General features: G+C 49.5%; 3 protein-coding genes across 3 annotated transcripts in view; 1 reads left to right on the plus strand and 2 right to left on the minus strand.

Annotated features, from left to right (window-relative positions):
• Positions 1-4110, minus strand: part of ARIH1 (ariadne RBR E3 ubiquitin protein ligase 1) — a 39287-nt gene extending 35177 nt beyond the window's left edge. Inside the window, exon 1 of the mRNA XM_056865926.1 lies at positions 3686-4110. Within this exon, the coding sequence (XP_056721904.1) occupies positions 3686-4072 (387 nt within the window). The 5' untranslated portion in view covers positions 4073-4110. The remainder of the gene's footprint in view (positions 1-3685) is intronic.
• Positions 1-5321, minus strand: part of NEO1 (neogenin 1) — a 330696-nt gene extending 325375 nt beyond the window's left edge. Inside the window, exons 1-2 of the mRNA XM_056866058.1 lie at positions 5312-5321; positions 4379-4525 (exon numbers count right to left, since the gene is read on the minus strand). Of these exons, the coding sequence (XP_056722036.1) occupies positions 4379-4525; positions 5312-5321 (157 nt within the window). The remainder of the gene's footprint in view (positions 1-4378; positions 4526-5311) is intronic.
• Positions 5322-7280: 1959 nt separating this feature from the next.
• Positions 7281-26293, plus strand: HEXA (hexosaminidase subunit alpha). Its single transcript, XM_056866059.1, has 15 exons — positions 7281-7375; positions 9677-9987; positions 15005-15103; positions 15890-15955; positions 16079-16125; positions 16215-16325; positions 17597-17698; positions 18502-18634; positions 19324-19504; positions 20751-20837; positions 21323-21395; positions 23293-23473; positions 24247-24337; positions 24974-25078; positions 26230-26293. Exons 1-15 carry the CDS (start codon positions 7281-7283, stop codon positions 26291-26293), a joined length of 1746 nt encoding a protein of 581 aa, XP_056722037.1.
• The last annotated feature ends 553 nt before the right edge of the window (positions 26294-26846 follow it).

Genomic DNA, 26846 nt, shown 5'->3' on the forward strand with positions numbered 1-26846 from the left:
GAATCAATAGTATGTGCCTGTATCTCCACCCTCTCAAGAACAGTATGAATCAGCCCTGTCCCCTCTAACAAGAGATACAAACTGAAAGTTCGTTGAAACTTTTAAGGATCTTGAGGATGCAAAGGCATCCATGGTGCCAAGGCCCACAGCACCCCAGACCCAAACACAAACACAACATGAATGAACCGGGTCCTAAACAAAACATACAAACCCAAAGTTGTCCAATTATTCAGGCACTGAGGCGCCAGCCTCTTCACGAGCCCAGAAACACATCCAGCAACTACACAGCATAGTCCAGAAAGTGCACCTGTTTTTTCTAACAGTCAGAGCAGTTCCTCAGTGGAACAGGCTTCCTCGGGAGGTGGTGAGCGCTCCTTCCCTGGAGGTTTTTAAGCAGAGGCTAGATGGCCATTTGTCAGCAATGCTGATTCTGTGACCATAGGCAGATCGTGAGAGGGAGGGCACCTTGGCCATCTTCTGGGCATGGAGTAGGGCTACTGGGGGTGTGGGGGGGAAGATAGTTGTGCATTTCCAGCATTGTGCAGGGGGTTGGACCAGATGATCCTGGTGGTCCCTTCCAACTCTATGATTATATAAAGAAATGTCTTGTGCTCCACCCAGCCATGTGCCATCCAACACTTCCACTCACCCCCAACATTCCTTCACAATGCTGCAACGGTCTGGGCCAGCCCTCATCAGTACTGTCCTAAACTGGTGTGGTGGAGTCACCACAAGCAAGCTTTAGGGGTTCCGCAGCTGTCTTCATTAGACTGGTGCTCAGTCAAGCACATACAAAGGACACTAGACACGCCATGTTCTTCCACCACCACCTCTCCTTAACTTGAGTTTTCTTTTTCTGGCTCTAGCCCAGTTGTCCTGTTCTACTCCTTCCTCTGCCACAGAAACAAGGGCCAGAAAAAGAGGGAGGAAAGAAAAGACAGCCAAAAGGGGGCAGACACAAAGAAGGAGCAAAGAAAATAATTGAAATAAAATAAGGGAAGGACTGAGGAGAGAGAAAGAATGGATAAAAATAAAGAAGAGACAAATAGACACCTTTTCATATGTGGTAGGTAATGTAGTGCTGTTAAATACTGGAAAAATAAATGAATTGGAATACATAGAATAAGATATAGAAAAGTACACTCCTCAATAGTATATTTGTTGGAGCAGAATACAGACCAATTACCTAAAAGTCAGTGGTACACATTGTTACTTTTAATAGTTACAGTCAAAATTGTATTGCCACAAAACTGGAAACAATTACACCCTTGAGCGGCCAATGTTGTATCGGTAAAGAATATTGCAGCCACTATGGCTAAACTTCTATCTCCTAAAAATATTATAAATCACAGCTTTGATTGGTTATTAAACTCACTGAGTTGTATTTTGGTGGTTATTAAACTCACTGAGTTGTATTTTGGTTATTACATTCAATGAATTCAATGAATGTAATAACCAAAATGAATGTAATAACCAAAATACAACTCAGTGAGTTTAATAACCAATGAAAGCTGTGATTTATAATATTTTTAGGAGATAGATTTAGCAGCCATAGTGGCTGCAACATTCTTTAACAAAACTGGAAAGAGCTCATACTTCCAAAAATAAGAGGTTTGGTCTCAAACTGTGACTAATTATGTTAATGGATAAAATTTCTGCAATGAAACAAACCTTTTCAAAGATGACAGAGTGCAAAACCTATTTGGCAGTGGACTCTTTTAGTTGAATAACTGAACCAAAGTTTTCAGACAGAAACTGTTAAAAAGGAAATGTTAAATTGGATCAAAGTTGCAGAGGATTTTCTTTTTAAGCCTCTCAATCTGGGATCTTCTAGTTTAGTGCCTTTGTATTGTAATATCTTTGCATTTTTGCGATAAAAACAGAGGGAAGTGGGAAAATTGATAAAGAGAATAGGAAGAAAAAATGAAGATGGAAAGAGAAAGATTAGAGAAACAAAGAATGAGAAAAACAAAAAGTTATAGAGAACAGCAACAGAAAAATAAAGAGGGAAAGAGAAAGATTAATAGAATAATAAAGAAAGAAGAGAGACAAAAATATCTAGAGGACAAAAAAAGAGGGAAAGGAAACAGATTAATAGAAAATAGTTTGAGTCAAAAACATAGAAGTACAGGAAAAGAAAAATAAAGAGGGAAAGATTAATAGAGAAATAAAGAAAAAAGTTAGAAACAAAAGCATATAGAGGACAAAAAATAAAACTAAAAAAGGAATGAGAAAGACTAATAGAGAAGTAAAGAAAGAGTGAGGCGAGAAAACACAAAAATAAACAACAAACAGAGGGAGATTACAAGAAAAATTCACAGAAAAAGAAGACATAAAAACATGTTAAAAGAAAGGGAGGACACTAGAGGTAGGGAAGAAAAATAAAGGGGAGGAAGGGAAACATACACAGAGAAAGAAAAAGAAACTTATGAAAAGAGAACACTAGAGGTAATAAGGGAAAAATAAAGGGGGGGAGAGGGGGAACATACATAGAGAAAGAAAACATATGGGGGGAGAAGACACTAGAGGTAATAAGGGAAACATAAAGGGGGGAAGGGGGAACATACATAAAGAAAAATAAAGGAAGCATATTAAAAGAAGGAAGACACTGGAGGTAATAAGGGAAACATACATAGAGAAAGCAAACATATGAAAAGAGGCCACTAGAGGTAGAAAGGAACGAATAAAGAGAAAGAAATGTAAAGGAAACATATGAAAAGAAAGAGAACACTAGAGGCAGTAAGGGAAAAATAAAGGTGGGAAGGGGGGGAACATACACAGAGAAAGCAAATAAATGAAAAGAGTAGAAAAGGGCAAGAGTCCAGTAGCACCTTAAAAACTAACAAAAATATTTCCCGGTAGGGTATAAGCTTTCGTGAGCCACAGCTTCAGATCTGAAGCAGTAGAAAAGGGCAAGAGTCCAGTAGCACCTTAAAGACTAACAAAAATATTTTCTGGTAGGGTATGAGTTTTTGTGAGCCACCGCTCACTTCTTCAGATCTGAAGCAGTAGAAAAGGGCAAGAGTCCAGTAATACCTTAAAGACTAACAAAAATATTTTCTGGTAGGGTATGAGCTTTCGTGAGCCACAGCTCACTTCTTCAGAGCTTCTTCAAAGCTCACACCCTGCCAGAAAACATTTTTGTTAGTCTTTAAGGTGCTCCTGGACTCTTGCCCTTTTCTCCTACTGCAGACAGACTAACACGGCGACCCACTGTGAATTAAAGACAGATGGATTCACATTCGAGCTGTATCTGAAGAAGGGAGCTGTGGCTCACGAAAGCTCACACCCTGCCAGGAAACATTTTTGTTAGTCTTTAAGGTGCGACTGGACTCTTGCCCTTTTCTCCTACTGCAGACTGACTAACCCGGCGACCCACTGTGAAATATGAAAAGAGGCCACTAGAGGTAGAAAGGAACGAATAAAGAGAAAGGGGGGGATATACATGGAGAAAAATAAAGTCAAGAAACTCAATGAAGATGGGGGGGAAGAGTGAAGATATTGTGGGGGGGAGAGTGAAATGAACCGAGCCTCCCTCCTGCGGGTGGGGAGAAAGGCACAAGGGGTGAAAAGAGGATGGACCGGGGAGGCGTGGCCGGGCCTGGTCCGCATTCCCTCCTCGGGCCTGGCCTGCTTTCTCTCTGTCCCCCCCCACCTCCCCCCCGGGGGGGAGGGGGGCGCGCACCTGGATGACCTCGTTGACCTCCCGGATGCACTCCACCATGTGCTGCAGGATCTGCTCGGCGGTGAGGACCTCGTAGCGGTAGTCCTCCTCCTGGTCGTGGCCCAGGCCGCCGCCGCCGCCGGGCCCAGGCCCGCCTAGGCCGCTGCCGCCCAGGCCTCCTCCTCCGGGCCCCAGGCCTCCTCCTCCGCCGCCGCCGCCGCCGGTCTCTCCGCCCAGGAGGCCGTCCCGCTCCCCTCCCAGGCCGGGCTCGACCAGCTCCACCTCGCCCAGGTCCAGGTCGGGCTCGTCCTCGTCGTCGGGCTCGTCCTCGTCCTCCTCAGCGCCGCTGTCCTCGCTGCACTCCTCGTCCTCGTCGAACTCGTAGTTGTAGCCCTCGTCCGAGTCCATGGCGGCGGCGGCGGCGGCTGCTGAGGCGGCGGCTGCTGAGGCGGAGGGGACCCGGGGGCGGGCGGGCGGGCTGGCGGGGCCCCCCTCCCTCCGAGCAGCGGGGCCGGGGACTCGAAGGCGGCTCCTCGTCCGGCCGGGCCGCCTGCCTCGCCTGCCGGCCTGCCTGCCTGCCTGCCTGCCGCACCCCTCAGGGCACCGACCCGCCGCCGCCACCACACGCGCGCCCGCCCGCCCGCCGCTTCTCCTCACAGGCGCCGCTGAGCCAACAAAGGGACGCGTCCGGCCCGCTCCGTCGCCACGGCGCACGCGCGGCGGGCGGGCGGGCGGCGCGACCCCTTTGCGTCGCGTGACGTCGCCGCGGTGACGTCGCCGCGCGCCCTGCGCCGGCCCCTCTTTTTTTTAATTGTCCTAGCTCCTCGCCGAGAAGCGACGGGCGTCCCTCTTGAGTGTGGCCTGAAAGGGACGCGGAAGTCGCGCCTACCCTCCCCCCCTTGCTTTCACATTTTATTTATTTATTTATTTATTTATTTATTGCGTTTCCATCCCCCCCCCGCTTCCCAGAGCGGGTCACAACGAGATAAAACATAGGTTCAAACATGCGTTAGAACAGATTGTGAAATAATAGAAGAGGGTGCTGCGAGGCGTCCATCTTGAGTGTGGTCTGAAAGGGACGCGGAAGTCGCGCCTACCCTCCCCCCTTGTTTTCACATTTTATTTATTTATTTATTTATTGCGTTTCCATCTCCCCCCACCCCGCTTCCCAGAGCGGGTCACAACGAGATAAAACATAGGTTCAAACATGCGTTAGAACAGACTGAAATAATAGAAGAGGGTGCTGCGAGGCGTCCATCTTGAGTGTGGCCTGAAAGGGACGCCGAAGTCACGCCTACTTTCCCCCTTGCTTTCACATTTTAATTATTTACTTATTTGTTTATTGCGTTTCTATCCCGCCCTCCTTCCCAGAGCGGGCCACAACGAGATAAAACATCGGTTCAAACATATGTTAGAACATATTGTGAAATAATAGAAGAGGGTGCCAAGAGGCGTCCCTCTTGAGTGTAGCCTGAAAGGGACGCGGAAGTCGCGCCTACCCTTCCCCCTTGCTTTCACGTTTTATTTATTTATTTATTGCGTTTCCAGCCCGCCCCCTGCTTCCCAGAACGGGTCACAACGAGATGAACCACAACGCATGAAACATGCGTTAGAACATATTGTAAGATAATAGAAGAGGGCGCCAACAGGCGTCCATCTTGAGTGTGGCCTAAGGGAAGCGGAAGTCACGCCTACTCCCCCCTTGCTTTCATATTTATTTATTAGTTTATTACATTTCTATCCCGCCCTCATTTCCCGGCAAGCCGGGCTCGGAGCGGGTCACAACGACATAAAACGTAGGCTCAAACCTCTGTTAAAACACACTGTGAAATAATAGAAGGGGGCGCTACGAGGCGTCCATCTTGAGTGTGGCCCGAAAGGGACGCGGAAGTCACGCCTACCCACTTGCTTCCATATTTATTTATTTACTTATTTATTGCGTTTCTATCCCGCCCTCATTCCCAGAGCGGGTCACAACAAGACAAAAGATAGGTTCAAACACATATTAAAACATATACTGTAAAAGCATCGGAGCGGGCGCTACGAGGCGCTCATCTTGAGCGTGGCTTCCAACCAACTTCCTCCCAAGCCACGCCTCCTGCTTCCCTCGGAAGGGACAGAGGCGCCGGCGGCCATCTTGAGTGTGGACCCGAAACAGCCGCGCCTCCCGCTTCCATGGAGGGAAACAGAGGCGACGGCGGCCATCTTGAGTGTGGCCGGCCGCCTTCGATCTCACACGCACGCCAAAAAAAGGGACGAGCCCGCTGCGGCCATCTTCTGGAAGGCGTCCCAGTGCGCCTGCGCGTCCTGGCTTCCCTCCCTCAGCATTGTTATCATCGTGAGTTGTGGCAAAGACCTGGTTTCCCCCCTTTCAAATCTAGATCCCCCCCCTCAATTCACTACATGTCTTGACTGTTGTCCAACTCTCTCTTTTTCATCCCAGTTCATGCTTTCTCCTTTAAAAACACAGCATACTCATATTGCTAACAAGGTTTTAGGGGTAAAGCAAAACATAAGAGTAGCATATAATAATTTGATTCAGTTAAGAGAAACAGGAGGATCAGGGTTGCCAGATTTAAAAATGTATTATGAGGCATCTTGTTTTGCTTGGTGAAAGACCTGGATTATGCTAGAGAATCCCAAAATGTTAGAATTAGAAGGTTATAATCTCCGTTTTGGCTGGCATGCATATTTGTGGTATGAGAAGAAAAAGGTAAATAGGGATTTTAATATTCATGTAATTAGAGCAGGGTTATTACAAATTTGGAAAAAAATATAGAAGGATTTTAGAAAAAAGGACTTCGGGATGGATTAATCCAACAGAAGCCCATATGAGAAGAGGATTACAGCTGAATTTAGATATAGATATAGATATTGACTGGGAAGAAGAGAAATGGGTTTTAAAAAGCAGGGAAGAATTAGATATAAAGGATTGGTTTGCGGTTCCGGGAAGTCTTAGTTAGGCTGGGGTTCCCAGCCGACCTCCAAGTGGGGTCTGCAGATCTCCCAGAATTGCAGCTGATCTCCAGACTACATACAAAGTTCCCCTGGAGAAAACGGCTGCTTTGAAAGGCGGCCCCTAGGTAGGGTTGCCAACCTCCAGGTAGTCTTTTTGATGCCCCGCAGAATCCGTAAAACTCTCCTCCAGCATCACATTTATTAAACTTTTTAAAGGAGGCATGGCTGCTTTTTTAAAAAAATGGAACTGGCACAGACACCTGCGGTTTTTGTCTCTCCAACCTGTGAATTATTAGATAATAATATGATGATATGGGAGGGGCCATGGCTCAGTGGTAGAGCATCTGCTTGGCATGCAGAAAGTCCCAGGTTCAACCCCCACCATCTCCAGTTAAAGGGACCAGGCAAGGGAGTGATGTGAAAGGCCTCCGCCTGAGACGCTAGAGAGCCGCTGCCGGTCTGAGTAGACGTTACTGACTGAGCAATTTGAACCCTGAACGTACTACGTATCTAAGGATCGATAAGCTGACTATTATTATGATCTAGTATAGGGTAACTTCCATTTAGATATTTGAAAACAACTTGTGATACTGCACAGGGCATAATTCTCACAATTGTTCAGCGTTCATGGGATTGCTGCTAAAATAAACGCTGCAAAATGGCGGCTGCTTTTGAATTGAAAGACAAACCATCCGCTGTAGAAATGCAGAGCGAGAAGCACAGAGAAAGTAAACAGAGCAAGGGGGAAATGGTGTTTGTTTTTGTGACATGTGAGGGAAGGCACCACGTGCCCTAGCAGTGATTAACTTCTAAAAATAGGATTGTTAAAGCTGACTACTTGGTTCTGCTGCTACTGCATGAGACCTCCCCTTTTATTATCAGATATCAGAAAAACAGGAATCCCACATGGAATCATTAAAAAAAAAAAGGTAAAGGTCCCCTGTGCAAGCACCGGGTCATTCCTGACCCATGGGGTGACGTCACATCCCGACGTTTACGAGGCAGACTTTGTTTACGGGGTGGTTTGCCAGTGCCTTCCCCAGTCGTCTTCCCTTTACCCCCAGCAAGCTGGGGACTCATTTGACCGACCTCGGAAGGATGGAAGGCTACCTTGAGCCGGCTACCTGAAACCGACTTCCGTCGGGATCGAACTCAGGTCGTGAGCAGAGCTTTTCTTCCTAATGGAATCATTAGGAGGGGATTAATTCCTGGGAATCTCCCTCCCCCAAACCAATTCTTCCCCTAAAGGGCCTAGACTCCTAGAGGATACTAAAAGTTCTTAGGGGTTTGAACAGACCCATTTCCACATTTCTATCTCTCTTTTTTTAAACAACACTTTTTCTGGTTCTCCTAGACCCTCATAATTCTATGCCTCCACCAGTGTATTCAGTCCAAGTCAGGATATTTTGGCATTTTCTTTCCTTTAATTTACAGAGTCTGCCCTATTCTATCTGTCAGTCTGTCTACAAACCCATGTCTCATAGATCATGTGTCATATATGTATCTGTCTGTCAAATGAGGCTGCAGTTCCATGCAGGCGACCTGAGTAAGCAGGCCCAAGTCCATGAAAGAGTTACTGAGCATGGACAGAGTGCATTTGCACAACCGACCCCCCCCCCAAAGAGCGTTACTGAAGTCTAAGCCCGTTCCTTTCAATAGGCTTAAACTGGATTAATTCTGCATGGGGTTTAAGCCGTTAATAAACCTCTTTGGGAGTGCAATCCAAAGAACATTTTCCTGGGAGCAAGCCCCATTGAATAAGATGGGAGGGGCCGTGGCTCAGTGGTAGAGCCTTTGCTTGGCATGCAGAAGGGCCCAGGTTCAATCCCCAGCATCTCCAGTTAGAGATGCAGGTAGGTGATGTGAAAGACCTCCGCCTGAGACCCTGAAGAGCCACTGCCGGTCTGAGTAGACAATACTTACTTGGGTGGAGCAAGGGTCTGATTCAGTAGAAGGCAGCTTCATGTGATTAAATAAAATTACATCTGTTGTCTTACTTTACATACTGGATTTCAGGGGAGGGGCCATGGCTCAACGGTAGAGCATCTGCTTGACATGCAGAAGGGTCCCAGGTTCAATCCCCGGCATCTCCAGTTAAAGGGACTAGGCAAAAAGGTGATGTGAAAGGATCGTTCTCTGCCTGAGACCCTGGAGAGCCGCTGCTGGTCTGAGTAGACAATACTGACTTTGATGGTCCGATTCAGTATAAGGCAGCTTCATGGGGATAGGCCATGGCTCAGTAGTAGAGCCTCTGCTTGGCATGCGGAAGGTCCCAGGGTCAATCCCTGGCACCTCCAGTTAAAGGGACTAGGCAAGTAGGCGATGTGAAAGACCACTGCCTGATACCCTGGAGAGCCATGGACTGTGGCTCAGTAGAAGAGCCTCTACTTGGCATGCGGAAGGTCCCAGGTTCAATCCCCGGCATCTCCAGTTAAAGGGTATAGGCAAGTAGGTGATGTAAAAGACCTCCGCCTGAGACTGGAGAACCATGGAGTAGGGCTGTGGCCCAGTGGAAGAGCCTCTGCTTGGCCTACAGAAGGTCCCAGGTTCAATCCCCGGCATCTCCAGTTAAAGGGACTGGGCAAGTAGGCGATGTGAAGGATCTTTCTCTGCCTGAGACCCTGGAGAGTGGCTGCCGGTCTGGGCAGACAACGCTGGCCTGGATGGACCGAGGGTCTGATTCTTTTTAGTGTAAATTTTTTTAAAAATTTTTTATAATATCAAACAAAACAAACAAATAAAAGAATAGCAAAAAAACATAAAATTCAAAAGAGTAGAAAATACAACAGAGTATACAAAAGGAGAGTCACTGTCCTTCAGTGTTCCTCCTCTGCCACAGCTGCTGGCGAAACGTCAGGAAAGAAAATACCAAGGCCACGGTCACACAGCCCGGATAACCTACAAGAACCAACAAAAGAGTATCAATTATAATTATACAAAGTTATAAAGTTCAACAAAGCCCGGCAGCCCCTCTTAACGCGCCTCGGGGGGCGGGGCGGGGATTCCCTCGTGACGCGCTCGCCCACATTGTCACGCGCCCGTCACGTGACCCAGGGGCTGGCCGCGCCTGCAAGCCCGGGGAAGCCGCGCTGTAGCAGCAGCAGCAGCAGCAGCAAGCAAGCAAGCAAGCATGGCCCGCCTGCCCGCCGCCTGCCTCCTGCTCGCGCTCTCCGCTGGCTCCGCGGCCGCGCTGTGGCCGCAGCCCCAGTACGCGAGGCCGGGAGGCGGCGGCTGCCGCTTGAGCGCCGCGCGCTTCCGCTTCGCCTACGCCGACCGCTCGGCGGCCGCGCCCGGCTGCGCGGTGCTGGACCAGGCGTTCCGGCGCTACTGGGGGCTGCTCTTCCCCGCCGGCCGCAGGGGTGCAGGTCAGAGAGCCGCGGGTCGGTTTGGGGGGGGGGGTTGTGCCAATGCGCTCTGCCCATGCCCAGAGCGGTGCCTGATTGGGTTGCGCTTCAGGATGCAGATGCACGCTGCCCATGCCCAGAGCGTTGCCTGATTGGGTTGCACTTCGAAATGCAGATGCACTCTGCCCATGCCCAGAGCGTTGCCTGATTGGGTTGCACTTCGAAATGCAGATGCACTCTGCCCATGCCCAGAGCGATGCCTGATTGGGTTGCAGTAGTAGAAAAGAGCAAGAGTCCAGTAGCACCTTAAAGACTAACAAAAATATTTTCTGGCAGGGTATGAGCTTTTGTGAGCCACAGCTCACTTCTTCAGATACAGTGGCTCACGAAAGCTCATACCCTGCCAGAAAATATTTTTGTTAGTCTTTAAGGTGCTACTGGACTCTTGCTCTTTACTGCAGACAGACTAACACGGCTACCCACTGTGATTGGGTTGCCCTTCGGGATGCAGATGCGCTCTGCCCATGCTCAGAGCGATGCCTGATTGGGTTGCGCTTCGGGATGCAGATGCGCTCTGCCCATGCCCAGAGCGATGCCTGATTGGGTTGCACTTCGGGATGCAGATGCACTCTGCCCATGCCCAGAGGCGCTCTCGCTCTCTCCCCCTTCTTGCATTCTGAGGCAGAACAAAGCCTGATTGGTTGCGCTTGTGGAATCACAGAATTGGAAGGGACCACCGGGGTCATCTAGTCCAACCCCTTGCACAGTGCAGGAAATTCACACCAACCTGCCCCCCACACCATGCCCAGAAGATGGCCAAGGTGCCCTTCCTCTCATCATCTGCCTAAGGTCAAAGAATCAGCATTGCTGACAGATGGCCATCTAGCTTCTGCTTAAAAACCTCCAGGGAAGGAGAGCTCACCACCTCCCGAGGAAGCCCGTTCCACTGAGGAACTGCTCTGACTGTTAGAAAATTCTTCCTAATGTCTGGACGGAAACTTTTCTGATTTAATTTCAACCTGTTGGTTCTGGTCCGACCTTTTGGGGCAACAGAAAACAACTCGGCACCCTTCTCTATATGGCAGCCCTTCAAGTACTTGAAGGCTGTTATCATATCACCCCTCAGCCTTCTCCTCTTCAGGCTAAACCTACCCAGCTCCTTCAACCTTTCCTCATAGGACTTGGTCTCCAGACCCCTCACCATCTTTGTTGCCCTCCTCTGGACACATTCCAGCTTGTCTTCATCTTTTTTAAATTGTATTGCCCAAAAGTAAACACTTTGGGCTGCAAATGCACTCTGTCCATGTTCAGAGGTTTTCTTTCCCTCTTGCATTCTAAGGCAGAACGAAGCCTGATTGGTTGCACTTCGGCATGCAAATGCACTCTGTCCATGCCCAGAGGCTCCTTCTCCCCTTCTTGCATTCTAAGGCAGAATGAAACCCTGGACGTTGCTGAGCTGGGAGGGTAGGGTGGCCAACCTCCAGGTGGTGGATGGAGATTAGGAATGCCAGCTCTGGGTTGGGAAATACTATGAGATTTTGGGAGTGGAGCCTGAGGGCGAGGTTTGGTGAGGGGGGGAACTTAAGTGCCATAGAGTTCAATTGCCAAAGTGGCCATTTTCTCCAGGGGAACTGATCTCTGTCGCCTGGAGATCAGTTGTAATAGCGGGAGATCTCCAGCCACCACCTGGAGGTTGGCAACCCTAATGGAGATCTCCAGACTACAGAAATCTGTTCCCCAGGAGAAAATGGCTGCTTTGGAAGGGGGACTCTATGGCATTCTACCCCATTGAAGCCCCTCCCTTCCCCAGACCCCTCCCTCCTGAGGCTCCACCCCTCAAATCTCCAGGCATTTCCCAGCCTGTAACTGGCAACCCTACTGGGAAGAAGAAAGTGCTGCAGTGTTTTGCACCCTGCTCTGGAAAGCCGTCTTTTCCCACTTGCAAGAATGCGATTGTGCATGCACGCTTACTTAGGAGTAAGCCGGCCTTTGTATTCGGTGGGGCTGATTGCTAAAAAATCAACATGCACAGGTTGTTTTTAAAAAGTCAGGGTGTCTCCCTTAGTTTGCAAACCAGTTCCTGGGAGACAGCTGCAAAACCCATTTGGTAGCGCCTGTTGAACTTCCTGGTTAGTTCTATAGAGAAGCAAGCAGGCAACTTCCTCATTCTGCCTCCATGGAGTGTGTCCAGGGTTCACTCAGGGCAGCGTGTGTGGTTCTCCCTTCCCTATTTTTCCTTCACAAGAAGAAGAAGAGTTGGTTTTTATCTGCCAGCTTTCTCTCCCACTTAAGGAAGAATCAAACTTGCTTACGATCACCTTCCCCTCCCCACAACAGACACCCTGTGAGGTAGGTGGGCTGAGAGAGCTGTGAGTAGCCCAAGGTCACCCAGTTGGCTTCATGCGGAGGAGTGGGGAAACAAATCCAGTTTGACAGATTAGCCTCCGTCACTCATGTGGAGGAGTGGGGGAATCAAACCCGCTTCTCCAGATTAGACTCCACCGCTCCAAACCACCGCTCTTAACCACTACACCACGCTGCCTCCACAGCAGCAAAGAAAGAGGTACTCGCATGCTGGAGGTGTGATGGAAAAAAGCAACCCGGTTCACCAGATTAGCTTCCGCCGCTCATGTGGAGGAGAGGGGGAGTCAAACCCGGTCCTCCAGATCAGAGTCCACCTCTCCGAACCACCACTCTTAACCACTACACCACGCTGACTCAACAACAACCCCATGAGGCAGGTTAAGCTGCGAGAGAATAACAGGTCCAAAGTCACCTAGCGAGTTTCATAGACCAGTGGGAATCTGAACTCAGATCTCCCCTCCCTTGGGGTATATTAATGACAGACTAATTTTTTGCTGCCCTACAGGAAACCATTTACCTTGTTTGAAAACATATCAGCGGTGGGAGTTCATAGCTTAGACTCAGCACACCCAATATAACTTTTTTGAAGTAAGCATAAATGGGGTGGGGCCGTGGCTCAGCGGCACAGCCTCTGCTCGGCATGCAGAAGGTCTTGGGGTTCAATCCCCCCCCCCCCCGGCCTCTCCAGTTAAAGGGACTAGGCAAGGAGGTGATGTGAACGACCTCCGCCCGAGACCCTGGAGAGCCGCTGCCGGTCTGAGTAGACAATACTGGCTTTGATGGACCAGCGGTCTGATTCAGTAGAAGGCAGCTTCGTGTGTTCATGCGCTACAGTGTGTTGTGCAAAGAATATAGATAAGTGTCACTATATTTCATCAGTAATATATAAAACCCATATTTCGAAACTACCCTTGGGTTATTTTGCAAAATTAATGGCAGTTTACTCTACATCTGCTGCCAGTACACGGATATCGACGCTGCGTCCTTGGCTGCTTTTCTAGACTTTTGTTTCAGAAATCCAGCTTTCCAGTCATGCTGGAATGCAGAAGAGTTATCTTGGAAACAACTCATTGCAAATTTTGCGACTAACAGGAAGCTGTTAATAGCAGCCGTTTATATATGCTTTGAGGAGTCAGCATGGAATAATGTTTATTGGAGCAGAGTCTGGGAGAACTGGGTTCAAATCCCTGCACAGCCAAGAAACTCGCTGGGTGACCTTGGGGGCAGCTAATCTTTCAGCCTAACCTGCCTCACAAGGTTGTTAGGGGAATAAATCAGGGAGCGGTGAACCTTGTACACGGCCCCTGAACCTCTTGCAGGAAGTTCAGGATAAAAACATGTATAAGATACATGATCCTCATGAACACATGAAGCTGCCTTATTCTGAGTCAGAACATCAGTCCATCAAGGTCAGCATTGTCTGCTTAGACTGGCAGCTTCTCTCCAGCGTCTCATGCGGAGGTCTTTCACATCACCTGTCGCCTGGTCCTTTTAACTGGCGATGCCGGGGATCGAACCTGGGACCTTCTGCACGCAAAGCAGAGCTTCTTCCGCAGAGTCAGAGCCCTTCCCTCTTGCTTCATTCAGACAGACAACTTTGCTTGTCTGCTGCTTAACTTCCAAGCCCTCTTGCATAAATATTTTTCAGCCATATGCATCTTGCATTTCTCTGAGTCTCATTTTTATTAGGTTTTATATTATTTAGAACCTTATTGTGTTGCTAAACCCTGCATCATTTGCATCTGGCAACCCTAAGGAAACTTTTAAGTACAGTACTGAAGAGCTGTAGGAAGAACTATGTGTACTGCTTTGAATTCTTTGAAGGGTGCATGAATTAACATATATACAAGTTAAGCGTAATTATAATTTTACTAGCGGACTAGGACTGCCTTCTGTTGCATCTTTCATATCTTCCGAATTATCTAACAGTGAGTGCGTGAAATATTTGTGGCATTGGTAAAGGTAGTCCCCTATACAAACACCGGGTCATTCCTGACCCATGGGGTGACGTCACATACCGATGTTTACTAGGCAGACTTTTGTTTATGGGGTAGTTTGCCGTTGTCTTTCCCAGTCGTCTTCCCTTTACCCCCAGCAAGCTGGGTCCTCGTTTTACCGACCTCGGAAGGATGGAAGGCTGAGTCAACCTTGAGCCGGCTACCTGAAACCAACTTCCGTCGGGATCGAACTCAGGTCATGAGCAGAGCTTGGGCTGCAGTACTGCAGCTTACCACTCTGCGCCACGGGGCTTTATTCACATTTTACTTACGTATTTAAACATTTATACCCCACTTTTCTCCCCAAAGTGGCTTACAGTGTCATTCTCCCCTCTTCCATTTTAATCTCACAGCAACCCTGTGAGGTAGGTAAGACTGAGAGTGACTGACCCACAGTAACCCAGCAAGCGTCCATGACAAAGGGGGATTTGAACCTGGATCTCCAAAAAACCTTGGGCCAGTCCTGGGTGGGTCACCGTACCAAGAAAATTTGGACTTGTGGAACACCGTGCCGGAAAGGTTGGGAACCGCTGCCCTAGGAAATGTCGAGCAGTGTAGGAATGTCTTGGCATGGGCGTGCTGTGCCCACATTGCTGGCGGAAGAGTTTTTTGCTTACTGCAAGGCAATCTGTGATCCGCGCTCTTGTCTCTTCCTCACTTCCGGTTATGTCTTGCAGGGAAAGACCACTCTGAGGATTCTTTATGCACCGTGCTGTACGTCAACGTCACCAGGCCTGGGTGCGACGGCTTCCCTTCGCTGGACTCCCCCGAGAATTGTAAGAGACGGCCGCTTGTATCCCCTGCCGGCGCTGTACAGTAACAGATATTCCTGGAGCAGCCGTGCATTCTCACGAGTGACATCTCTATAGACTGGGGGGAGGGGACGTCCCAAGCAAGTCCTGAACTTGCATCGATCACCCGACGCAAGGTGGAGGGGCCGTGGCTCAGTGGTGGAGCCTCTGCTTGGCATGCAGAAGGCCCCCGGTTCGATCTCCGGCATCTCCAGTTAAAGGATCTAGGCAAGCAGGTGATGTGAAAGACCCCTGCCTGAGACCCTGGAGAGCGGCTTTTGTTTCCCTGCTTTGGGACTGAGTAACGCTTACCTGGAATCCACACCTGGAAGAAGGAAAAAACCTAGAATTGATATCTGTTGGACTTTGTCTTTAGGATAGTGAATTTTGGAAACCTTGGGATATTGTGACTTTGTATCTTTATGCTTAAGAAATAGGACTTTTTGTATGTGTTTGTCAATGTTGTCTAATACAGACTGTTGTTTAGCTATACTTTGTATGGTTGATCTGTGTTAGAGTTGGAGTAACTACATTTATACACAGAGGTCTCGGTTTTGGCTTACTAACTTCCAGGTACTAGCTGGAGATCTCCTGCTATTACAACTTTCAGTCCACTTCCGATGCACTTCCGTGATCGTTTGCAAGTTGATTTTGCTGTTTCGCACAGCAGGCAAAGTGCATTGCGCGTGGATTGAAAGTGCGTTAGTTGGCAAGCGGGAAAGTGCCGTAAGTTAAGTCCGAATGTGACTCTTTCGCATGATGCTGTTTCAGACCGGCTGACTGTGTCGGAGGAGCTGATGCTTCTGACAGCACGGACCGTCTGGGGAGCTCTCCGAGGTGAGGTTTCCCCTGTGACCCATGCCGATTCTCTCTGTCTCTGCTCTTGGAGGTGTTTGAGCAAGCGTGGAGGGGCGCGTGTCATGCGCTACATGAATTGCATTTGGCCTTTTTCTTCTACAGGGTTGGAGACCTTCAGCCAGCTTGCCTGGAGGGACGATGACGGGACGGTGAGTTTATGTGTAAAGTGTGAATTGTATGGGGGCGGGGGTGTCGTGTCCTCTTCTGATGGAGCTTCTCCTCCTCCTCTTCTGTGCAGTTCTACGTGAACAAAACCGACGTGGTCGACTTCCCCCGCTTTCCTCACCGGGGCCTGCTGCTTGACACGTCTCGTCACTACCTGCCTTTGAAAGCCATTCTGCAGACGCTGGTAGGCGAGCCTCTCTTGGGAAAGAGGCAGCGTGGTGTAGTGGTTATGAGCGGTGGTTTGGAGCGGCGGACTCTGATCTGGAGGACCAGGTTTGATTCCCCCACTCCTCCACATGAGTGGCGGAGGCTAATCTGGTGAACCGGATTGGTTTCCCCACTCCTACACATGAAGCCAGCTGGGTGACCTTGGGCAAGTCACAGCTCTGGTAGAGCTCTCTCAGCCCCACCTACCTCACAGGGGGTCTGTTGTGGGGAGGGGAAGGTGATTGTAAGCCAGTTTGAGTCTCCCTTAAGTGGTAGAGGAAGTCGGCATATAAAATCCAATTTTTCTTCTTCTTCTTGCCTTGGGGATCTTGGGTTGCTGGGCTCCTCCCCAAAACAGTTGCTGCATCACCAGCATCCTGGCCTCTGCAGAACTGTGAGTGCCTCACCGGCTTATACGCGTGAAGCTGTGTTATCCTGAGTCCGACAATTGGCTTGTTAAGATCAGTATTGTTCTCTGACCGGCAGCCACTCTCCAGGGTCTCAGGCTGAGGTCTTTCACATCACCTACTGCCCGATCCTTAACTGGAGATGCTGGGGATTGAACCTGGGACCTTCTGCATGCGGGGTAGATGCTCCACCACTGAGCCACGGCACCATTGTGGTTTCTGGGCCTCTACAGAGTGATTGGTGTGTTGCTGTCTTCATGGCCTCCAGGGTTGTTAGCAGCATAATTAATCCAATGTTGAATGAGCTTTGCTGGTTTCTAGTTAGCTTCTAGGCCCAGATTGCATGCACAGGGTCCCAGGATCAATCCCCAGCATCGCCCCCGAAAAAGACCAGGTAGAATGGGGTGGGAAAGACTTTGACCTGAGACCCCGGAAAGCTGCTGCCAGTCAGATTAGACAATACTGACCTTGATGGACCAGTGGTCTGACTTAGTATACAGCAGCTTTGTATGTGTTCATTAAAGGGAGGGGCTATGGCTGAGTGGTAGAGCCTCTGCTTCGCATTCAAAAGGTCCCAGGTTAAATCCCTGGCCTCTTCAGTTGGAAGGATCAGATAGTAGGGTGTTGGTAAAGACCTCAGGCTGAGACCCTGGAGAGCTGCTGCCAGTCAGAGTAGACAATACAGTCCAATCTAGCTGTTCTACTGCAGACTGAAATGGGTACTCTGAAACGATTGGGAAGCAGCTTGTTATCATTGGTAAGGTGTTTTTTTTTTTTTTTAACTTCAGGTTGGGGGCGGGGATTGTGAGTGACCTTTTCCGTCTGTTCTCTGGTTCCCCAGGATGCCATGGCCTACACCAAACTCAACGTGTTTCACTGGCACATTGTGGACGATCCGTCCTTCCCTTACCAAAGTGCAGTGTTCCCAGATCTCAGCCAGAAGGTAAGCCACGCATCCTTCTGTAAGGTAAGCCAGGATGGTGTAGTGGTTAAGAGCGGTTGTTTGGAGCGGGGGACTCTGATCCGGAGAACCGGGTTTGATTCCCCGCTCCTCCACATGAGCGGCGGAGGCTAATCTGGTGGACTAGATTTGTTTCCCCACTCCTACACACGAAGCCAGCTGGGTGACCCTGGGCTAGTCACAGCTCTCTTAGAGCTCTCTCAGCCCCACCTACCTCACAGGGTGTCTGCTGTGGGGAGGGGAAGGGAAGGTGATCGTAAGCCGGTTTGAGTCTCCCTTAAATGGTAGAGAAAGTCGGCATATAAAAACCAACTCTTCTTCTTCTGAGCCACTAAGGGAAGGAAGTCACAGGTTCCTATAATGGTATACAGTAGTGACTTTTGGAATGACGGTTCAGCGTGAAGAACTAAAAAAAAAATTATGTGGGGCACTTCAGCCTGGTTAAAAGGTAAAGGTCCCCTGTGCAAGCACTGGGTTATTCCTGACCCATGGGGTGATGTCACATTCCGACGTTTCCAAGGCAGACTTTGTTTGCAGGGTGGTTTGCCAGTGCCTTCCCCAGTCATCTTCCCTTTACCCCCAGCAAGCTGGGTACTCATTTCACCGACCTCGGAAGGATGGAAGGCTGAGAACTCGCTGCTAATTACCAAGCATAAATGGCCATTGTGTTTTCTGAAGCTTCCCTGAAGCTGTTCAGCCCAAGCATGTTAGCTTGGTAGCATTATTGCTACTGTATACCATTATAGGAACCTGTGACTTCCTTACCTGCCTTCCTTCCTTGCCAGGGGGCCTACAACCCTTTCACCCACGTGTACACTGCCAGCGATGTCAAGATGGTGATTGAGTACGCCCGGCTGCGCGGGATCAGGGTGATTCCAGAGTTCGACACTCCCGGCCACACCCTCTCCTGGGGGCCAGGTAAGGCGTGACTCTGACGACCGGAGGAAGGTGTTCTCCGCTGTTTCTTGTGCCAGACTTTATGGCTGCTGGATTAATCAGAGTTGTGGTGCAGTTGGATACTTAGGGGAGGGGCTGTGGCTCAGCTGTAGAGCGTCTGCTTGGCATGCAGAAGGTCCCAGGTTTAATCCCCTGCATTTCCTGCTAAAAGGATCAGGTAGTAAAGAATGGGAAAGACCTTGACTGAAAACCCTGGCTCAGTGGTCAAGCATCTGCTTTGCATGCAGAAGGTCCCAGGTTCAAATCCTGGCATCACCAGCTAAAACAACCTGGTAATAAGGGATGGGAAAGACCTTGATCGAGACCCTGGCTGGGTGGTAGAACATCTGCTTGGCATGCAGAAGGTCCCAGGTTCAAATCCCCGGCATTTCCTGCTAAAAGTATCAGGTAAGTAAGTGATGGGAAAGACCTCAGCTTGAGACCCGCTGCCAGTCTGAGTAGCCAGTACTGACCTTGATGAACCACTGGTATGATTCAGTATAAGGCGGCTTCTTGTGTCCTCAGGATACTGGGCAGTGGCACACCGCTCTGCAGTGTTTTGAACGGCAGAAGCCAAGCACCTCTGGCTGTCTGGGCCTGCAGTTTTACTCGTTGCTCCATGAGCGGGATTTGTACCTCTAATCTCTGTGCTACCTTTATGCTTTCTTCAGGTGTCCCCGGGTTGTTGACTCCCTGCTACGCAGGCTCGAAGCCCTCTGGATCGTACGGGCCGGTCAATCCCATCCTCAACACCACCTACCAGTTCATGTCGGAGTTCTTTGCAGAAGTTAGTGCCGTGTTCCCAGACTTCTACATTCACCTGGGCGGAGATGAGGTTGACTTCACTTGCTGGTTGGTTTTGATCCCTTAGGACTGGTTGGGAGGAGGGAGATGGATGGATGTGCGGGAAGATAAGGAAGTTGGGCTGTGGCTCAGAGGTGTAGTGTTTGCTTGGCATGCAGAAGGTCCCAGGTTCAATCCCTGGCAGTTCCAGTTTTTAAAAGTTAGGTTAAGAGGTGAGATGAAAAATCTCTGCCTGGGACCCTGGAGAGCTGCTGCCAGTCAGAGTAGACAATAGCGACCTTCATAGACCAGTGGTCTGACTTAGTATACAGCAGCTTCGTATGTGTTCATTAAAGGGAGGGGCTATGGCTGAGTGGTAGAGCCTCTGCTTCGCATGCAGAAGGTCCCAGGTTCAATCCTTGGCCTCTTCAGTTGGAAGGATTAGATAGTAGGGTGTTGGTAAAGACCTCAGGCTGAGACCCTGGAGAGCTGCTGCCAGTCAGAGTAGACAATACGGTCCTTCTTAGAACAAGGAGCTGGGTCAGGACAAGGCCCCATAGCTCGCCATGATCATATAGTGGTTAGTACTCTGCATTGTGGCCGAAGCAACCTCGGTTCGAATCCGAGTCATGGTAGGAGTGGGCAGAATTTTGGGGAGGGGCTGTGGCTCAGTGATAGAGCATCTGCTTGGCATGCAGAAGGTCCCAGGCTCAATCCTCGACATCTCCAGTTAAAGGAACTAAGCAAGTAGGTGATGTGAAAGACCTCTGCCTGACTAGCCCAAGGTCACCCAGCTGGCTTTGTATGTAGGAGCGGGGAAAGCAACCGGGTTCACCAGATTAGCCTCCACCGCTCGTGTTAAGAAGTGGGGAATCAAACCTGGTTCTCCAGATTAGAGTCCACCGCTCCAAACCATTGCTCTTAACCACTACACCACGCTGGCTTTACAATACAATTATACACATAATAAAACACAGGCGCCTTTAATTACCGCAACAACAAAAACTCTACTGACAATAATAACAATAACAGTAAAACAATAGTGGGAAGCCTTAACAGAGGTGGAGGAAGGGGGAGGCCAGCCAGATGAAACCGTAGCTGTCCTCAACCATATGCCTGGGGGAACAGTTCAGTTTTGCAGGCCCTGCAGAACTGCTTCAAGTCCCGCAGGGCCCGAATCTCACTGGGCATAGCGTTCCACCAGGCCGGGGCCAGAGCCGAAAAGGCCCTGGTCCTAGTCGAAGTCAGCCAGACGCTTTTTGAAAAGATCCGACTGTCGTGCGGGTCTGATCGGAGATCTGTCCTTTGCACACAGGAAGTCCAATCCCAAGATCCAGGCGTTCATGCAGAAGATGGGGTTCGGCCAGGACTATTCTAAGCTGGAATCCTTTTACATCCAGAGGTAAGAGATCTCGCTCGCAAATACCGCCGGCTTGGACAGAGCAGGGGCTGCCTTGAGACGTGGAAAAATAATCCCCTTCCTCGAGACCACGTTTCTTTTACTGGAGCTCCAGAGATACACAATTGCGTGACTTTTGCCAGGAGGCTTGTCTGTTTCCCCCACCCCTCTCTTTTTTAGCCTTTTTTGGCATCCCCAAAGAAATGTGATCTTCGTTTCTCTTTAACTAGCAGGAGGATATTTATCTAGGGGGAAGCTCTCGTTTCCCGTCTCTTGACTGGGCTCTTTGGAAAACAGATCCAAGGGAGACCCAGGACTGCTAACCTTGTAGTTTTAACGGAGCTGGAAATTTCCGCACCCGGAAATGCTCCTTGCTAGCTTAAAAGCATTGAGCGCGGATACCGCCGAGGCATGTGCCCGGAGCAGGATGTCAGGCGGTGCGGGAAATGCATGTTGTTGTTTTTCAGTCGCTCTTCTCTTCACTTCAGGCTGTTGGATATAGTCTCGTCATATGGGAAAGGCTACGTGGTGTGGCAGGAAGTGTTTGATAACGCAGTGAAGGTGAGGATTCCTCTAGGGCGATTCGAAGGGCTGCCGCTCTCTCTCTTCCGCTTTTTCCAAAACCTGGCATTGATTCTTGCATGCTGAGATGTGCGTTCTTTCTGTCCTTTCGCCGCTCCCCTCTTGGTGTGAGGGCAGCCAGGCTGAGCTGAGAAAATGCCAAGGGACCCTTTTCACATAGGCAGGTAGGGTGTTTTCCCCACATCCCCAGATTTGCAGACTTAAGTGTCACGTCCCCACTCCGAGGCTGAATTTGCATCAGGAGAATCTTGGCTGCTGTTTAATCGCAACTCTTTTCTCTCTCTTTTTTTCGTGTCAGCTTGCAGGTTGTAAAATGCAATCTACTGTATTTCATTATCGTTCTGTGTACTAAGGCTTCCTTTAAAAAAAATTAATCTGTTGTACTGTGTTGTTGTTTTTAAAATAATCCTGTTGGATCTCATAACTACAAGTAAAAAAAGGTAAAGGTCCCCTGTGCAAGCACCGGGTCATTCCTGCCCCATGGGGTGACGTCACATCCCAGCATTTACTAGGCAGACTTTGTTTGCGGGGTGGTTTGCCAGTGCCTTCCCCAGTCATCTTCCCTTTACCCCCAGCAAGCTGGGTACTCATTTTAGCGACCTCGGAAGGATGGAAGGCTGAATCAACCTTGAGCCGGCTACCTGAAACCGACTTCCGTCGGGATCGAACTCAGGTCCTGAGCAGAGCTTTGGACTGAATTACTGCAGCTTACCACTCTGCGCCACGGGGCTTTTTAACTACAAGTACAAATACCTTTATTGGCATAATACACTTTATAAAAGTACAGTAGACTGTGATTAAAAAATAGAACTATAAGTTAAATGTAATTCATTCCTCGATGTTGTGGTTCTTTTTGAGACTGAGTTCCCATTGGTTGACTACCTTCACCAGCAATCTTGCCGCGTTTTCTGTAGTCTCTGGATCCCGATCAATTAATAGTTTGAGAAGCGCTGTCCTGTTAGTTGGAGAAAAGTTCGGGACTAGAGGTTTAATAAGATTTTCTCTTGGATTGCTGTGAAGGTGGCAATCTAGGATATCATAACTAAGGAGCCAGTGTGGTGTAGTGGTTAAGAGCGGCGGACTCTAATCTGGAGATCCGAGTTCTATTCCCCACTCCTCCACATGAAGCCTGCTGGGTGACCTGGGACCAGTCACAGTTCTCTCAGAACTCTCTTAGCCCACTAGGAGGCAGGCAGTGGCAAACCACCTCTGAATGTCTCTTGCCTTGAAAACCCTATGGGGTCGCCTTAAGTCAGAAGAAGAAGAAGAGATGGTTTTTATATGCCGACTTTCTCTACCAATTAAGGGAGACTCAGAATACAGGTTGTCAGTTCACCAGGTCAAGTTCCTAAATGAACACATGCTTAAAAAAAAAATTCAACCAATTCAGATCATAGATAATTCAAATACATTCAAGTGGCAAGCTAATATTCAAAATACCGCAAATTCAGGTTGTAAATTCAACAGGTAGTGTTCAAATAAACACGTCCAGGTTATCAGTTCTACAAATAATATTCCAAACAAATTCAGGGTATAAATTCCACTGGTAGTGGATTACATAAGCACATCTGGGTTGTCAGTCTTATAGACAATATTTAAGACAAGTTCCCGGGTATATACTTGTTTTGCGAAATGACTTCTTCAGTATTATACTTGTATTATACTTTTTGAGAAGAGGTACTACTGTAGGCTTTTGCATATTTGATATTTTCAGTACCTTTATTCCCCCTTGGGTCTACTGTTTACCCTAGGGAGACAGCTGCAAGAAACGGCAGACAGGCGCTTCTATAATCCTGCGGCCTTTTGCATCTTGAAAGCCGATGTTGGTAAGAAGCCCGACCGGCTCCCGTCTCTGATGCCTTCTGTTTTTACCCAGGTGAAGCCAGACACCATCATACACGTGTGGAAGCAGAACTCCGGGCAGTACCCGAACGAGACGGCGCGAGTCACCAAAGCCGGCTACCGGGCCGTGTTGTCTGCCCCATGGTATCTCAACTATATCTCCTATGGGCAGGACTGGCTAGAAATTTACGAGGTGGAACCGCTGGCGTTCGAAGGTGTGTGCTTTGTGCGCCTGCTCGCCCTGCCCCTCCTAACATTTTGGGGGTGGAAAGGGTGGGGGAATCGGAAGCTCACCCACAAGGGCACAGAAGCGGTCCAGCGTAGTGGTTAAGAGTGGCGGACTCTAATCTGGAGAAATGGGTTTGATTCCCCACTCCTCCACATAAAAAGCCAGCTGGGTGACCTTGAGCTAGTCACAGTTCTCTCAGAACTCTCTCAGCCCCACCAACCTCACAAGGTGCCTGGTTGAGGTAAAAAATCCAAGAGGAGGTTGAGGGGGAACATGATTGCTGTCTTGAAGTATTTGAAGGGCTGTCACTTAGAGGAGGGCAGGGAGCTGTTCCTGTTGGCAGCAGAGGACAGGACACGCAATAATGGGTTTAAATTGCAGGAGGAAAGGTACCGGCTGGATATTAGGAAGAAAATTTTTACAGTTAAGAGTTGTTCAACTGTGGAATCAGCTACCTAGGGAGGTGGTAAGCTCCCCCTCTGGTAGCCTTTAAGCAGAGGCTGGACAAACATTTGTCAGGGATGCTCTAGGCTGATCCTGCATTAAGCAAGGGGTTGGACTAGATGGCCTCTATGGATCCTTCCAACTCTATGATTCTGAGCCGGTCTCAAAAGCGGGAAGGGCACATCAGTGGCTGGGTGCCAGTCCATGGTGGTTCCATCCCACCATCCTCAGTGTGGACTCCTACCACTATGCCATTTCCACTCCCCCCCCAGCTTGCAATCTGAATGCATCCCTTCTCCCCCCCCCCCCGAATAGGCAGTTCGAAGCAGAAAGATCTGGTGATTGGTGGCGAGGCTTGTATGTGGGGTGAATATGTGGATGTCACGAACTTGAGCCCAAGACTTTGGTAAGTAGCAAGTACCTTGGGGGAGCCAGCCTGCTTGATACGACTGCACAAAATGATTCCTGTATGGTGACCATTTGTGCCAGCGTGGTGGGAGAGCCAGTGTGGTGTAGTGGTTAAGAGCGGTGGATTGGAGCGGTGGATTCTGATCTGGAGAACTGGGTTTGATTCCCCGCTGCTCCACATGAAGCCAGCTGGGTGACCTTGGGCCAGTCACGCTCTCTCAGCCTCGCCTACCTGACAGGGTGTCTGTTGTGGGGAGGGGAAAGGGAAGGCAATTGTAAGCCGGTTTGAGTCTCCCTTAAGTGGTAGAGAAATTCGGCATATAAAAACCAACTTCTTTTTTTTACTTCTTCCTCTTCTTCTTTCTCTTTCTCCTCTTCCTCCTCCTCCTCTTCTTCTTCCTCTTCCTCCTCTTCCTTTTCTTCCTCTTCCTCCTCTTCTTCCTCCTCCTCCTTCCCCCCCCCATAACAAAGTTGCATTTGTTATGGGCAATGCCTTATTTCCCACCCTAGAGATCCTCTGAATCTCCTGCCAGGCCAGCATGCTTCCCTGTGTCCTGTCCCAGCCAGAAAGCCCCAACATTTTCAGCACCTCTTACCTGGAACGAGTGCACAGCTGTACCTTTATCTCCTCAAGGCCCAGAGCCGGCGCTGTAGCAGAGCGGTTATGGAGCAGCAAGGACGTCCGAAATAGGCAAGATGCTTATTCAAGGCTGGTGGACTTCCGGTGTATGCTGCTGAGGTAACAACCCTTTTCGGTGACCCCTTCTTGGTGTTTTTTACTCAGGGCTTCTGGCTCAGGCGCAGGCGAGGGCCTCTGAGCCATGGCCTCTCCCCATGAAGCTGCCTTATACTGAGTCAGACCCTTGGTCTATCAAAGTCAGTATTGTCTACTCAGACCGGCAGTGGCTCTCCAGGGTCTCAGGCAGGGGTCTTTCACATCACCTACCTGCCAGGTCCCTTTAACTGGAGATGCCGGGGATTGAACCTGGGGCCTTCTGCGTGCCAGGCAGAGGCTCTACCACTGAGCCATGGCCTCTCCCCCTGTCAGCTGCTGTTGGGCAAATTTCCAAGATAACCATGCTGCATCTCCACCTATCTTGAACCACGTTCCCTAACCTCTGGCTCGATCCAGAGGAGACGCCGAGCAGTAGTTAAAGAAGCTTCAGCTCTGATGTCTGGACTGACAATGCAGTGGGGTGAGCGGAGGGAGGGCTTAGCACAACCCTCTTGCGGTTAGCCGTAGTTTGGCACAAACCTTAGTTTGTGTTTGCCGAAATGAGCGTTCCCTCCACCAACTAAAGTATAGCTGCTATTAATGAGTGAGAGTTTGGGGGAGTTTTCTGTTCCCTAACCCTTAGAAAGCCCTCTTTTCAGAACTCATGAAGCTTCCTTATACTGAATTTATTTATTTATTTATTCAACTTTCTACCCTGCTCTCCCCGGCCGAGGAATCCTCATACTGCCTTATACTGAATCAGACCTTTGGCTCATCAAAGTCAGTATTGTCTGCTCAGACTGGCAGCTGCTCTCCAGGGTCCCAGGCAGAGGCCTTTCACATTACCTACTACCTGGTGTTTTTTTTAACTAGAGATGCCAGGGATTGAACCTAGGACCTTCTGCATGCCAAGCAGATGTTTTTCCACTGAGTCACGGCCCAACCTCGGCGCTGTCCATTCCTTTGATTTCTCACATCTCCTATGCGTGTACAAGACAGCAACTAGTACAGTAGACTAACCCTTTGGAATCCATATTGGATTTGACTTTGCCGCGGGGGGAAGTTCTGCTCCCCTCTTTAACCCCTTTCAGGAGGCAGACCCCTTTCAGGAAACTGTGCCCCTTGTAAGCGCGATCTTCCACCGACGCCACACCTGTGTTCTTCCTCTTTCACAGGCGAGGGATCCGGGCAGAGCCCCTCTTCACGGGATATTGTGAACATGAATACGGTGGCGTTTGATGGGTGCCCCCTGCTCACGAGCCACTGTGCACGGACGGTGTCTCTGGGAGAGCAGGAGTGACTTTCTTTCCAATCGATGTGATGCGTCAAAGGGAAATCGGCCCATGGTTGCTTGTGGATAATTGAATTTTCCCCAACAAGCGCTATCTCTCCCCACCCCCATATTTTAAAAATAATTTGCTCCAATAGACTCTGATGAAGACAGAGCCTTTCTGTCTGCTGTGTTTATATTTCTTGGTGACTGTGTGGAGAAGCTGCATTAAGAGGCCAATATAAAGGCAGAACTCTGAAAGTACCTTTGGTGGAGGGTTGCTGATTTTCTAACACCAGCCACGCCCCAACTGCCCCCCACCCCCCGTCTCCTGGTACCTTCTTTATATAGGTGCGTTTCTTCTTGTCTTGGGTGCCTGGTGATGACGTCGTATCCAGGACGGCCGGATCCACTTCTGGTTTCTAGAAGCATGCCCTCGAGGAGGCGTCCGCAAGCGGCATGCCAGCGTAGTGTGGTGGTTAAGAGCGGTGGTTTGGAGCAGTGGACTCTGATCTGGAGAAC

This window comes from Euleptes europaea, chromosome 20 (genome assembly GCF_029931775.1).
Source record: "Euleptes europaea isolate rEulEur1 chromosome 20, rEulEur1.hap1, whole genome shotgun sequence".
NCBI lineage: Eukaryota > Metazoa > Chordata > Lepidosauria > Squamata > Sphaerodactylidae > Euleptes > Euleptes europaea.

Coding starts and splice junctions, on each gene's coding strand:
- HEXA (XM_056866059.1), top strand. CDS start 7,281: ATGGCGGCTGCTTTTGAATTGAAAGACAAACCATCCGCTGTAGAAATG. Junction 7,376..9,676: donor CAGAGCAAGGGGGAAATGGT/GTTTGTTTTTGT, acceptor CACGTGACCCAG/GGGCTGGCCGCGCCTGCAAG. Junction 16,126..16,214: donor GGAGGGACGATGACGGGACG/GTGAGTTTATGT, acceptor TCTTCTGTGCAG/TTCTACGTGAACAAAACCGA.